Source organism: Aquarana catesbeiana, linkage group LG08, assembly GCF_042186555.1.
Source record: "Aquarana catesbeiana isolate 2022-GZ linkage group LG08, ASM4218655v1, whole genome shotgun sequence".
NCBI lineage: Eukaryota > Metazoa > Chordata > Amphibia > Anura > Ranidae > Aquarana > Aquarana catesbeiana.
The window spans coordinates 205,222,117-205,238,130 of record NC_133331.1 but is presented as its reverse complement, the minus strand read 5'-3'; the positions used below and the strand labels follow the sequence as shown (position 1 = coordinate 205,238,130).

At 40.0% G+C, this 16,014-nt stretch overlaps 1 protein-coding gene across 1 annotated transcript in view; it reads right to left on the bottom strand.

The window, feature by feature from the left end:
• The window catches only part of LOC141106724 (heparan-alpha-glucosaminide N-acetyltransferase-like), a 645,511-nt gene that overhangs the window by 280,000 nt on the left and 349,497 nt on the right, over positions 1–16,014 (bottom strand). Inside the window, exon 14 of the mRNA XM_073597659.1 lies at positions 4,039–4,125. Coding sequence (XP_073453760.1) covers positions 4,039–4,125 — 87 coding nt within the window. The remainder of the gene's footprint in view (positions 1–4,038; positions 4,126–16,014) is intronic.

The window sequence follows — 16,014 nt, the reverse complement described above, 5'->3', positions numbered from 1 at the left end:
CCCCCCTTCCTCCGCCACCATATCCAAAAAGTGATAAAACAGCTCTTCAGAGTTTAGGTCCTCATTGGAAGAGATAAAACTCCCATAGTGTAGTAACGTTTAAAAAAATGTACCTTTATTAAAATAACTTTAAAACAAAAGGCTGCCTTTGAGAACGTCGACTTCTCACTGGACTTGTTATGGTGCACATATTTATATATATTCTTTTGGACCTAGTATGGTGCACACACATGGATATATGATTGGTGTAACATTTATGCAATTATTATCGAAAATGATTCACTATTGTTTCTTATTTTATATGATTTAAAACCTAATGTTTATGGTTACACTGCCTATGGATGTGAACAGTCACTGACACTGACACTTTACCCCGTGATTATTTATAGTCATGTAATATAAGGGGCTAATACTAGTAGATTATCTCTTTAATATACGGTATTTTTATTTATTTACCTATGTTTACATATTTTTCACCAATTTCTGTGCGTTTTATTATTTTTATCTTACGAGTACTGATGGTGTCCAATTAGGGATTTTCTCACCCCCTTATTAGGGAGCGCCACTTACCCCATCTTATTGCCTACTCAGCATTGTCAGAAAAGGCAGGCACCCCAGAATAATATACTCAAACAGGTGCTGGGAAACTTTAGACTTGCAAGTGTAGTGAGATGAAGGAAAACTTCTAACAAGCTCAATAGTTCTGGCAAGGTGGCTCCTACACCGCAAGGCTTTCCTCGATCGGTGCCCAGCAGTTGCTCAAACCATAGATATACAGAAAGGAGTGCAAGACAAAAACCAGATATAAAAGTACAAGATTATTTTAATTGCTGTTAAAAAAAGTCATATAAAAAGGTAAGCAGACTCTAGCAGGTTGCCTGGGCTATGGATTCAAACTATTAGGTGCAATCTAATATTTCAAAGGAGAATGACTGTGTGTGTTTCCATTTGCAGTCAAATTTGAGAAAATCCCACTATGTCTTCCCATTCACATAGCTTAGCAGAAAATAAACATTATAATCCTTAGCCCCCCCCCCCTGTTCACATTGGAGTGACTCGTCATGCGTTTTGACAGGTCACATGACAAGGTGCAGTCTATTGCCGGCAAAGACACTGTTCAAATCGGTGCCCTGCCAACTTTGCAGTGCCGCACCCATCTGCAAAAGTAGTTAAGGCACTACTTTTGGCAATTTTGGGTGCAACTTGAATAGACATCTGTGCATGAAGCCGCACAGATATCTTCCAGGTTGCACCCAAAGTCAAACTGACTTGCGGCTTTGAAATCATGCAATTTCAGATGAAGTCGCACGATTGTAAAGTGGCAGTCAATGTGAACAAGGGCTTACTGTTTAAGATGTTTAAGATGTTTAAGATGTTTCTCTAGAGAAGGCTTCATGGCTGACTACAAGGATTTCTGAACAATGTCAGAGTGAATGTCTCCTATGGACAGGTTGAGTTTTCTCTCATTAACAAAAAATAGAGCAGCTCAGCTTCTAAACCTTTAATGCCGCGTACACACGGTTGGACTTTTCAGCTACAAAAGTCCGACAGCCTGTCCGACAAACTTTCAACGGACTTTTGGCGGACTTGTGGTGGACTTTCTAATGAACGGACTTGCCTACATACGATCACACAAAAGTCCGACGGATTCGTACGTGATGACGTACACCGGACTAAAATAAGGAAGTTGATAGCCAGTAGCCAATAGCTGCCCTAGCGTGGGTTTTTGTCTGTTGGACTAGCATACAGACGAGAGGATTTCTGGGTCCGGCAGAGTTACGACGTAAAGATTTGAAGCATGTTCCAAATCTAAAGTCCGTCAGATTTGCGACTGGAAAAGTCAGCTGAAAGTCCGGGGAAGCCCACACACGATCGGATTGTCCGCCGGATTTGGTCCGTCGGCGTCCGTTGGACTTTTGAAGCCAAAAAGTCCGACCGTGTGTACGCCCCATAACGGTTTATAAGGAAAGACAGTGTTCAAATCTAATTTACAACTGATAGTGAAGATCTGCCAGCACAGTAAAGACAGGGTTAATTATGTCAAACAGCTCATAAACAAACAAAACTGGTAATATTTTATAATACAGAAGTTTCCAGAACAAAAATGCATCTAAAAAAGGTAAGCTGCAATTTTTTTTATGTTATGCTATGTGCTATGCTATGTGAATGAAAATATGTAACAAATAGAAAGTAGGTGTCATCTCAATTTGGCTGCACAAATGGAAATTCACTTTAAAACAACTGAGCTGCCTCCCAGAAATTGAAATAATGCCTCCATTCTTGCTCGGGACATTGTGGCGGTGGTCTGAAAGTTAGGTTTTTAATAAGTGCATGCAATGCCTTGGACCAGAGAGAGTTCCTTTAGATTTACCTTCTACTATGTGGTGCAAGGGCCTGCCTGATTGCATACAAATTGAAAGTGTTTAGGTTTGGTCTCATATTATATGGTTTTGGTAAATCTAAAGGAAAAAATCAAAAGAAAATTGTATCATTTGTAGCCAGCTTTAAAAGGGAACCCCAGCTAAAACATTTTCCGTTTGTTAGGATAGAGTTTTTTTTTTAATTTCTCGCCAATCTCTCCAAGGTGGTGGGATTGTTGATAGCAAAAGAAACTCTGGTAGAATGTTGAAGGTTTAGATCCTATGATGGGTTTTCATTGCCATGCATGGAATTGAAACATTTTTGTTTGTGTTGTTGGACTCAGAACAAGAGTGATATTTCCCCAATGGGAAAAAAAATGTGGAGGAGAGGACCGTAACAAGGTGGAGTACTAAAAAGTGACCTACAGCTGAACAAATAAGGACATTGCTAAAGGGACAAGTAACCTGGAGGCAGAATAGCTTCTCCAATGATTTCCATATCCCATCGTTCTCAGGGGATGCACTTTAACAATACATTTATTGTTGGCAGTTGCAGAAAGGAAATATTAACAAAACACAAAGCATAGATAGATCAATATACAGTATGCTAAATTACAAAAGGAGGAAATTATTATTACTATATTTATCCCACATTTATCCCACATTGGGTATATGCTTTTATTGTAGACATTTCACCTGTTTGTAGTTTTGCATACAGTAAATTAAAGTCCTCTTGTTGCTATATGATGATCATTCAAATTGTTCTTTGTCTATATTGTCACCTTAGGAACCGCGCTCTCTGTCTATAAAGCTGTGTTAGTTTATATTGCTCTTCAGCATATGGTGTGCAGGACTCTAACCTTTGATATTGTCAGAGGAAGTTATTCCATTTGTATTGACATGAAAAGATGGCAGACCTACTAATTCTAGGACCAGATGTGTTCATTTTCCATAAACCAGCATTAGAGTCCGTCTTATTTCTGCTGAACCCATTTTACATTTAGGGGTTCTAGGCACTGGAACATCCTTAGAATGTAAGAATATTATATTGTCAACACCAAGGGCAGGCAATACATTTTACTCACAGCGCAGGTATTTTAAATGTATTTGAACCAAAGGCTAACATAATATTTTTAATGACATTAGAGCTATCCTTATATAGTTAGTGGTATTAAACCCTGGCATTATACATTCAAGTGTTGTAACGCTGGAGGCTGTCAGTATTCACTTACTAGCAGAAACTTTTAGAAAACAATATACTATTGTATACTTGACACCAGTGGGTGGCAAAATAGAGAACTAAAAAATGTATGCTTACATTTTGTGCAGCTAGCCCATTAAAGTTATATGATTTATGTGTTCTGCTAAAGGCAAGAAAGCAAATAAAGGAATATGGCAATACCAAACAGACTTTCCTTATGTTGGAATATATTCTGGCTGATTCATAAGTAGAGAAATTAAAACAAGAAAAAAATAAGAAATCAGAATATGCGTCTACATTTTCCAAAACATTACAAGTGAACCTGATTGATTTGCTCTCATCATTATTTCTCCAGTTTTTATATAAAAGTCATTGTGAATTTAGTAAATTTGATTGTCTTGTTTAGGGGTTCAAAGTCTTTTTAGAGGTAAAAGACTCAAATAGGTATTTTATGTTAAGTTCAGTTAGATGTTTTACCTGCAGTCCAAAAAATGCCATGGCCACCGAATTAATTGTGCCAAGTACGCCTTCTGGATCAAATGGCTCTGTTGTTTTGTATAGGTCCTGCAATAGTGAAAAGGTAAAAAGTGTGATGGATGATCACTACACAATATTCTAACCCAAACAGTGACTGAGGTGCCACACCAGGTTCTTAGTTAAAGACCCACTCCAGCACAAACATTTTATTGCTTTGGATAGACGGGGGGAAGGATTCGAACTTCTAATTTGTCACCATTGAATGGATTTCCCTTTTCTTCCTGTTTTGTCTGACAACCATCACCGGAGCACTAATGGGGTGGCCATCTCCTTCATGGGGACACAGACAGCCTACAATACTAAATATATCTTAGTGCAGAAGTGTTAAAGTACAGTAGTTGTAAACCTTTACATATACCCAGTGAAGGGACTGGCCTCAGGTAATACACAGAGATGACACAAATTCTCCTTCATACATTATATTACCAAAGGTAATGGCATACTTTAATGGCATCCCAGTCTTAGTCCGTAGCGTTCAATACTGAGTTGGCACACCCTTTGCCACCCTTTGCAGCTATAGCAGCTTCCACTCTTCTGTGAAAGCTGTCCACAAGGTTTAGAAGTGTCTATGGGAATTTTTGACCATTCTTCCAGAAGTGCATTTGTAAGGTCAGGCACTGATGTGGATGAGAAGGCCTGGCATGTAGCCTCCGCTTAAATTCATCCCAAAGGTATTCTATCGGGTTGAGGTCAGGACTCTGTGCAGGCCAGTCAAGTTCCTCCAGCCCAAACTTGTTTATTCATGTCTTTATAGACCTTGCTTTGTGCACTAGTGCGCAGTCATGTTGGAACAGGAAGGGACCGCCCCCAAACTGTTCCCACAAAGTTAGGAGCATGAAATTGTCCAAAATGTCTTGGTATGCTGACGTCTTAAGAGTTCCCTTCACTGGAACTAAGGGGCCAAGCCCAACCCCTGAAAAACAACCCCACACCCTAATCCCCCCTCTACCAATTCATTTGTACCAGTGCACAAAGCAAAGTTCATCTGTTCAAAGAGCTGAATTGATAAGCTTCTCTGAGCGCTAAGAGGGGCAGAGAGCTAAAATTATACTTTGTAGAGCTTAGTGAGGAGAGGTCTGAGAACTGATTGGTGGGAAGAGACAAACCCCCTCTACACAGCACACAGGAACAGAGCTGAGGCTGTCAATCTGCTGGAGATCCCTCCCCTGTCACCTCTCTTGGTTTCAGGAAAATTTGTCAGAAGTGATTCATGCTGATAGCAGAGGAACAAAGCAGCAAACAGAAATGACATTTAGTGCTTTTAAGTGAAACAAGTACACACTATAGAGGGATATGCTTTGTTCATATTTAATGTCTGAGGTTTACAACCACTTTAAAATATAAAAGAACTGAAGACATGATGAATAAAATGCTATGGTTTAAAGTTAGTGGTTGCAAAGTCTTGTTTTTTTTTCCTATAAAAATAACAAACATGTTATACTTACCTGCTCTGTTGCAGTGGATTTGCACAAAGCAGTCGGGATCCTCCTCTTCTCAGGTCCCTCTTCGATGCTGATGGCTCCTCCCTCCTGTTCAGTGCCCCCACAGTAAGCAGCTTACTATGGGGGCACCCGAGCCGATTCACAGATCCCTGTGTCCATTCAGACACGGATCCCGCCCGGGCACCACCTCTCTTTCTCCTGATTGGCTAGCTGACCTTGATTGACAGCAGCGGCAGCCAATGGCACTCAGCCAATTAGGAGGGAGAATCTCAGACGGCTGAGACATACTGGACAGAGAGGGACCTCAGGTAAGTATTAGAGGGACTGAGGGGGGCTGCTGCACACAGAAGGCCGTTTTTTATCTTAATGCATAAAATGCATTAAGATAAAAAACCTTCTGACTTTACAACCCCTTTAAGGAGGATTAGTAACCCTTTTAATAGCTCAAATCTTCATAAAACACACCAATGTGTTTTAGGGGTTTCAAAGTGCTACCAAAGTCAGAGTTAGCCAATAGATATATTACAGAGTCTAAATCAATATTCAATGGTGTGAATCGGCCTTTAACGAATTAAACACAAATTTAATAAAACCATATATATATATATATATATATATATATATATATATATCCACGGTGGCTGGCTAAGTGGTAGAACTACAGGATTAACAGGACATCAAGGAACTATCAATTTCTATCAGATACAGTGTTATGAACTCTTTAAAGGTACTTGCTTATGTATTTTAAACCTGCAATTTAGAAAAGCAAATAAAGTTGGAATATGCATATGGGGTCTATATTACCTTGCAAAAGATTTGTTATTGTGTTTAGCCATTTCTGTGACCTAGACACTCCTGCCATACAAGATAACTAGGTGGATGATTTTCCTTTTTTCTGCTGCACACTGGTCACCCCCACCCAAGATTGCTAATTGAATAGTGAGGAGCATTCTTGAGGTTATGCCATATCTTCCACCCTTTAGGCATTTTTAGAAGGAAGACTGAGAAAAACATACTTAATGTTATGGACCCCATTGTCTCAGGAAGCTCTGCTTCCCTCTCCTGGTACAGGGGTTGTATGAAGATGATTTCAAGGTAAATTTAGGGTACTAATGCTACTTCCATGTACAAATATAGATAATAATAATGAATATGTATTGGCTTAAATGTTTGTATTTGTTATATCTGTCTGGAATTCCACTTTAAGACATGATATGCAGACAATAAGGTACACAGTTTTGACAGATTATAACACAAACAGTAAGATGAGAGTTTGCAGTGGAGCCGGCCCCTTCACATCTGATAGTTGTAAAAGTTTTTTCCCATACTCCTCTAGTGGTTTAATATCTGACAGCCATATTAGTCACTACAGTGCCAGGAACTTTGCTTAACTCTTAACAAAGCAGACTACATTTTTATAGCTTGACAGCAAAACTGACACTCATTAAATTGCTGCTTTTTGGCACTTTGAGAAATAAATTCAGTGATGTTCTGTATCACAAGGACAGGTTACCAGTACAATTCCCAACAGAAAGCTTCCATGTTACCTTTTGTTATTTGTACTTGCCAGCAAAGGTGACGCTTGATACATTTTTGAAACTTGCCACTCTGTTCTGCAGAGCATTCTATCTGTAATGCTGTATATCTAGCATCTATTCTATATCCTGCACATATGCATCCCATTATCAAAATACCAAGCCGCAATGTAAAAAAAATGTTTTAACCCCATAGCTCTGCATATAAGAGGCTTACTTTAGGTCTGCTTGTCCCCCGTATTGCCTATATTGTGTAAAACATAAAAGTAATCTAGAATGGTTTCCAAGATCCCTCCATACTTTTCTTTTCTAAAGCCAACCATAAGGGACAGGAAATAGAAGCTGAGTAAAGAAGGGTAAAGAAGAGTAATGCCCTGTACACACGGTCGGATTTTCAGACAGAAAATGTGTGACAGGACCTTGTTGTCGGAAATTCTGACCGTGTGTGGGCTCCATCACACATTTTCCATCGGAATTTCCGACACACAAAGTTTGAGAGCTTGCTATAAAATTTTCCGACAACAAAATCCGTTGTCGGAAATTCCAATCGTGTGTACACAAATCCGACGCACAAAGTGCCATGCATGCTCAGAATAAATTAAGAGACGAAAGCTATTGGCTGCTGCCCTGTTTATAGTCCAGACGTACGTGTTTTACGTCACCACGTTCAGAACGATCGGATTTTCCGACAACTTTGTGCGACTGTGTGTATGCAAGACAAGTTTGAGCCAACATCCGTCAGAAAAAATCCATGGATTTTGTTGTCGGAATGTCCAATCAATGTCCGATCGTGTGCACAGGGCATAAAGCTGGCCATACACAGTTAGATTTTCCTTTGAAGTTTTGTAAAAAAAATCATTCATCTGAATATTCTTTCTTGCCCTCTTTGAGTCAACTCATTTTGATAGAAAGCCCTTGCAATTTTGGGTGTATTCCAGATTTAAAATTTCCAGACATATTAAACATGTTTCATTATGATATGTATATTTTTTCCCAATAGAAATTTGTTTGTTCGAGAAAAAATGTCCATAATGCTGCTTCAACAAACAAATGCTCAGAAAAGCAACATTTCCAAATGTAAATCTACTGGAGTATGACCAACTTAAAGGCTACCTTTGTCCTACCCATATAAAAAATTGTTGTAACAAAGTCAGTGCTAAAAAAATGTTGACAGTCACCAATCAAACAAAAGCTAACTTGGAGGTCTGCATCTGATTGGTAATACAAGAAAAAGAGAGAAAGTCACACAGCAGTGGCTTCAAGAAGCACCCTCCCACTGAATACAGTATGTGAGAAATTCTGTGAATTCTGTCTGCAGTGGGTTTAATGTGGGTTCACTTGCAACATTTACTGGATAACATTAGCATTGCAGGTTTTTTAAATGTTGTCAACTATATTTTTGAGGTGATCAGGCCCTTGACTGCCTTTTAAAGTGTATAGAAACCTAAAAAAGTATCTTTTATTAAACTTTCTGTACAAGAATGTAATCATTTATACAGGGCCCCAGATCATTGTTTTCTGGGGGGGGGTTCAGCATTTGGCTGAATACTTACTCACTCTGTATTATGTAACATATGCCACAGTCCTTGTACCCACAAAATATGCTTTAAATATTGTGCCACAATTGAGAGTTTAACAAACACCTACAAATCTCAGAGTAATCATTTGTAGAAAAATAACCTTCCATTATATATTGCATAAATTCTACCTTGGATGAAGCACTTCGTTAACACAGTCAGTGACTAATGAGCAACTAGCAACTGTTGTACAAAAAGCACAATAGAATGCAGGGGTCAGGAGTATAGGATTTACTTTGAGTTTAGTGGTCCAGAGTAGGTCATGCACAACCTACCGCGCAGAGCACAGTGGTTAGTTAAAGTAACCTATTAGAATCATCCATACAGGAATGGTTACTATGCCAGTGATAATAGATAATAGATATAGTGATAATACACTAGGCATAGAATAATATACTCATAAAAATACATTAGAAAATTATAAGACTCGGCCAGGTAACCATGTGTGGCTTTTGGGAAATTAGAGGCTACAGTGCTTTCCTCTAGCATACACGGGCATCATTTTACAATTCTGACCCCCCACCAGCCCAGGGGCGCTGTCTCCTACCATGTCCAGCTGCACTGTCTCTCTGTACCCCAGTCTACCTGCACACTGACACTGCAATTTACAATGCCTGCTGCCCAGACATAGGAAGTAGGCCTCCTCAGTTCTGTACCTTTCCAAGGCTTAGCTTCAGATAGGTACTTATTGAGTTCAGTTCACTGAAAACAACTAAATAATGCAGATCTGCTGGCTGGGGTATTCTAGCCTACCTGCGGCACTGCGGACAGGCGCTCAGGATGGGATCTGACCCCCATATCCCCCTCTTATCTACACCCATACCTAAAAATTATATTAATTGTTTGTGAATAAAAAATAACAGATTTTATTACATTGATTAAAAAAACAATAATTCAAAACACAAAATTCACATAGAATTAAAAGGAGCATATACAGTATACTGTTGGCCAAGAAAATATTGGCTAATTATAGTAGCGGGACGTCTTCCCTACTAGTTTCGCCAAGACATTGGCTTCATCAGGGGAATGGGACGTGACCAAAACAGTTGTAGCTCTATAGAAAGAAAAAACATTTATTTAGAAAAAACACAATCAATAAACATGAATATAAAGTCAAACATGGTGCGCATTACTGTATAGTTGGGCGGTGTGGTACTTGTAGTCCTATCCCCCTCCCCCCAATCCACCAACCACCCCATCACCATAAGGTGGGAATATAAATCCCCACGCCCCAAAACATTCACCCAACCTACCCTGATAACCCAATAGGGCAGGGTTAAAGAGGTCCAAGTCCCAAGGGCGGCAAGCCCACACTACCGCAGTGTGGCTGCAGAGGGCAAAAAGGAGACCAATAAAATCTACAACAAAAAAAGAGAAAAATAAGGCTCAAATAGAGCTCATCTCTATATCATAAATAGGGCTAAAAAGGCCTCAATACATACCTAAAAAAAACGTAAAGAAAATTTGAAGAAAGGGGCCCTGTAATGACCAGGCATATATGTTAGATCCAGAGAAGATGATCAAACTGAAATATTGAGATGGAGTGACTAAATGACAGCAAAAGAAAGTAATTATACTGACACAATCATGAATAAAGTAAACTCAGTCCAACTCTCAAAAACTCCGCTACATGCTATCAGCTTACCCTTGAAAAGATGTAATAAAATCCAGGGCAGCGAAATGCTGTTTAAATAAACACTGAAAAGTGATGAATTGACCAACAAGCACCATCCAAGTATTACAGCATGGAAAAGCCTGGACAAAAAAATAGAGAAAAGAAAAGAAAGAAAAAAAAATTGCATTGCAATCAAACACATCTCAGTGGTGTGATGGTAAGGGTCAATAGAAAAAAGACAACCCCCCCATCCTGGACAATACCTGCGATGGAGAGGTCCAAAGTGACAGCGCCCCTTGAAGCCAGCAAATTGAGGCTGGCGGGGTCTACCTTTATAGCCCCCCACCCGGTTGGCATGTGATGTCACCAACCGGGAGCGGACAAATTGCGGCCACCACGCCTGTGCAGTATCAACATCCGACGGCATACAATGCCCAGAATGCCAAGCGCAACATCAGCTAGGTCACACGGCTCCAGCCGTGCGGCGTACAGACATAGGCAAATCAGCCAGAGGGCCCTCCAATAGGATGGACAGAAGGAGTCCATTCAATCTATATGGGAGGATGTAAAAAAGAGGCAGATGATTAAGGAGGGGATACGGGGCGAGGGAAGGCTGAGGGGCGGGCCTCGTGTCAGTCGACCCTTGGGTGTCCATACAGCCACGGGCTGTGATTGGATCGCCGCCCCTAGGAGGAACCCCAGTGAACCCCGCAACTGATTGGGGAACATAGCATATATTCCCACCTCATGGTGTGGGGGGGTGGTTGGAGGATTGGGGGGGAGGGGGATTGGACTACAAGTACCACACCGCCCAACTATACAGTAATGCGCACCATGTTTGACTTTATATTCATGTTTATTGATTGTGTTTTTTCTAAATAAATGTTTTTTCTTTCTATAGAGTTACAACTGTTTTGGTCACATCCTATTCCCCTGATGAAGCCAATGTCTTGGCGAAATTAGTAGGGAAGACTTGACCCACTACTATAATTAGCCAATATTTTCTTGGCCAACAGTATACTGTATATACTTCTTTTTATTCTATGTGAATTTTGTATTTTGAATGATTGGTTTTTAAATCAATGTAATAAAATCTGTTATTTTAACTTTATTCTGTACTGAATTGTCATGGCACCGTAAGAATCCCCTTCCCTCCGTCCTTCTCTTCAATTAACTTTTGGGATGAGGTGCCTTATCTAATCAGGACATACCAGCCACTTTTTCTATATATTTCCATTATTAATGTGTTTCAATTTTTTTTGGCTGGTTGCCCTTGTTGATAATATAACAATAATGTTTTTTCTATTTCTTTCAATTATCTCATTCAATAATTTATTTTTATATGTTACATTTGAGCATTATTTGTGTTATTCTTATTTAGTGTTTAAATGGACACGTGGTTTGAGCAGTGATTGTCATGGCGGACTTTTGCGGTGAGGCCTGGGAGGGGCTTTTGACAAAAATCCGATCATCCCAGAATGAGACCAATATTTCTGATGCTGATCTTAACCGAGCCTTCATGAGACTACAATGTCTCTTGGAAAAGAAAGTTAGGATCTATTGGCATAAATCATATTTTGAAAAATATTCAGAAAACTGTATTGTTCCCTGGGGTCTGAGGATCCAAATATTTCCTAATGTCAGGAAAATTAATGATTCATTAAAACAATCTTGGGAGCACAATCTTCAATCGTGCTCCTTCCAAATGATTTCCATCCTATGTAAACAACTTGAAGCTGAGCTTGATCAACTTGATCTTCAGATAAATAACTGATACCAGGATCATGTCCTCAATGTGGCCTCCCCGAGATTCACCAAGCGAGAGAAAGAACTGGGTGTGCATCTCAAGGAATACACGTTGGGTGTCATTAACATTGAAGAGGGCAAATTCCTTTGGGACAAGTCCGCCCATGAAAACGGCTATGCATATAGATGGAATCAAACTTCTCATAACAAACCTTTTGTAAAACCGCTAACTTTTGCTGCACCTAAAGCAGATAATAATATACCTAATGCTACTTCTGTTTCTTTTTCACCTAGTACTTCTACAACTTATCGGGACCTTTCTCAGGACAGGATACCTAAAAAAAGAAAGGGGGATTGTACCACTACTTCCACGGATTCACTTCATCGCACATTTGGACCCACTCTCACTCGTCGACCCTCGGTGGTTCGTACTCACCTCACTAACTTGCACTTGTCTACTCCTTTTCCTGGTAGACCTTCCTCCACACCCTCTATGTCTAACTCACAATTACATCCCGCACCTGTTACTACTACACCTCTTTATCCTCTTCTATAACCCGTCGTGTTAGTGAACGCTACCTTATCTTATATGTTCCCCACTAGTACTCAATCTATTGACCCCAAAATTGCGCCGATTTTTTTTGTGAAAACTCCGGAACAAGCACTAAGTCCTACTTTGCCTCTTCCAATCAGGGAACTTCAGGATTACAGGTGATAAACCTTTCTTTGGTAACTTTAACCGAGGAACAGGTTTATGTGCCTAAACTTGGTCTTACTTTTTGTTCTTCTGTTGATCTCGATAGATTCCAAATGATCAAAGATATACATTTGTTCGCTAGATGACTTATATTCAAAGTTATCTATAATAAACCTTCTACATTGGAATATCCAGACTTTCCACCCATGGAATTCTCTGAGACTGAACTCCAGGCTATGGATGACCTTATGTTGCTTTGGGAGGAGGGACACACTAGTGACGAGGACTTACCGGATCTTGTTTTACCCGGTGTCGTCCCCCCGGTGTGTCTTTTCCCCCTCCCTCTTCTTTCAAGCCCAAATCTCATGTTTTTCCTTTGCTTCAGGCAAACCCGAATATTTGGGCTTTTGTTCAACAAATAACTTCTGAGATAAAGAATATGGATTTGGATGATTTACATGTGCATAACCTCTCTTTTAAACATCGTAAAGCTCTAAGGGACCTCCAATGCCACTTGGTCATAAAGCTGGCCGATAAAGGTGGCAACATCGATGGATGTCGGGGCATATGAGCGTATGTGCCTCGACATCCTTGACAACAGACAATGGTACCAACCCATTTCTAAAATTTTTGTTGAAAATTCATGAGTACTATAACATAATTTTCAAGGCCTATCAATTGGGCATTATTGATCTAAGTACCTGGAATTACCTAAACGTGAAAGAACCCAAGACACCTACATTTTATTCTCTTCCCAAGGTGCATAAATCATTGAAACATCCCCTCGGATGACCTATTTTATCAGGTTGCCAGAGCCTAACCGAAAACACTAGCGCTTTGGTAGATAAGTATCTAAACCAGCATGTGACATCTCTTTTTTTCCTATGTCAAGGACACTATAGACTTGCTCAGAAATATAGATGGAAAACAGATTCCCTCTAATACATGGTTGGTGGCTCTAGACATTGAGAGTCTCTATAACTCCATCCCACATGCAAAAGGAATAGAGGTTATTAACACTCAATTAAAAGAACGTGGAACCTCATCGAATTTGTATAGCCAGTTTGTCCTTCAGCTATTGGAGTTCATCCTAACACGAAATATATTTATGTTTGGCTCCTCCCACTTCCTCCAGGTACAAGGTGTGGCTATGGGGACCAAGTGTGCCCCCTCCTATGCCAACTTGTACCTGGGGGGGTGGGAGAGGGACCTATTTGCAAATGATCATCTATCAGAATTACTCCAGCATGTCATCACCTGGCATAGGTATATAGATGATATTTTCATTCTATGGTCAGGCATGCGGGATGAACTCTCACAGCTGATGGACCTACTGGCTATTAATGCCTATAATCTCAACTTTACAATGGAGTGTAGCCAGTCTAGGAGTAATTTCCTTGATTTACAAATTCATGTTGAGACAGATGGAATCTTGCATTCCTCTTTATATCGTAAGCCTTCTGCAGGCAATATGATTTTGCATGCCAGCAGTGCACATCCACAACCTCTGCTGGACAGTATTCCCTATAGTCAGTTTTGACGACTTAGAAGAAACTGTACTTTAGATGCAGACTTTCATCTCGCCGCCAAAGATCTATATCATAGACTATACCAAAGAGGATATAGTAGATCCCTCTTAGAAAGGGCATTTAACAAAGTAGTCAAACTGAACAGACGGGACCTTATCCATTCTAAAAAACCTCCTAAGATTAATCATGTGGTTCTTATCATCACTCAGTTTTCGAAACAACATACTCAGATGAGAGGCATCCTTTCTAAATTTTGGCCCCTATTGACCGCAGACAGTACAATTAAGAAATATATAAAATCTTATCCTGAGATCACATATCAACGGGCTCCTTCTATGAAGGACCGCTTGGTAACTAGTCACCATATGCGCAGAAATGTAGACAACTCCATATTCACTGGCACATTTCCTTGCGGGCGATGTGATCGATGTTACTTTACTACAGTTGGAAACCAAATGGATACACAGTCTAGATGCCATTAAATACCTGGGTTTAAAGAAATACATTAGTTTCAAATCCTTTTTGTACTTGTGATTTAGTCCATTTGATATTTCATTTTTTTTTTTCAAGTCTGATGTATGTATTGGTAGACCCCAACCTATTATCTGACTGTGCCTCCATCTGGTTTGATTCTGGTTAATGTTTTTTGGCCTTTCCCTCCTTTTTCATCATTTTTCCTCCCCTTATCGGTATCTGACAAGTCACTGCTCTCATAGAATATGTTTGGGTTATTTGTCCTTCAAAATATTGTCTTTATATAATCTTTATATTTTCAATTGTATACTCAAACTGTTTAAATTCTTTGCAATTAATCTATTGTAATTATTTGTTGTGTTCGTTATTTTGTTTTTCTCAATGCTTACTTATAAAAAAAAAAAAAAAAAATTATATTTTGATATGTTATTGTTGTTATTGATATATATACATGCTGCGTAATACTCCTTGGATGATTCGGTATGTGGAAGAAGCGTCATGTTTACAAGAGCGCTGCATGGCTTTCTTTGGTCCAGTCCCTCTCCCTCGGTCCCTTCCCCTCCATTTCCTTTTTTCCCCTTTTTCCACCTTTCCCCATCTGCTATGCCCCCCATTCGGTTGCAGGGTTTACTGGGGTTCCTCCTAGGGGCGGTGATCCAATCACAGCCCTGGCTGTATGGACACCCAAGGGTCAACTGTCATTTGACAACGTCTGTCTGCGCTGCACGGCTGGATCCGTGTCACATAGCTGACGTTGCACTTGTCTTTTCTTAGCATTGTAGGCTGTTGTTGATGCTGGGCAGGCGCGGTGGCCACAATTTGTCCGCTCCCGGTTGGTGACGTCACACGCTAACCGGGTGGGGGGCTATAAAGGTAGACCCCGCCAGCCTCAATTTTCTGGCTTCAAGGGGCGCTGTCACTTTGGACCTCTCCATCGCAGGTATTGTCCAGGATGGACAATACCATCACACCGCTGAAATGTGTTTGATCGCAATGCTATTTTTTTTTTTCTTTTCTTTATTTTTTTGTCCAGGCTTTTCCATGCTGTAATACTTGGATGGTGCTTGTTGGTCGATTCAGGCGCCGCTCATCACTTTTCAGTGTTTATTTAAACAGCATTTCGCTGCCCTGGATTTTATTACATCTTTTCAAGGGTAAGATGATAGTTAACATGCAGCAAAGTTTTTGAGAGTTGGACTGAGTTTAATTCATTCATGATTGTGTCAGTATAATTACATTCTTTTGCTGTCATTTAGTCACTCCATCTCAATATTTCAGTTTGATCATCTTCTCTGGATCGA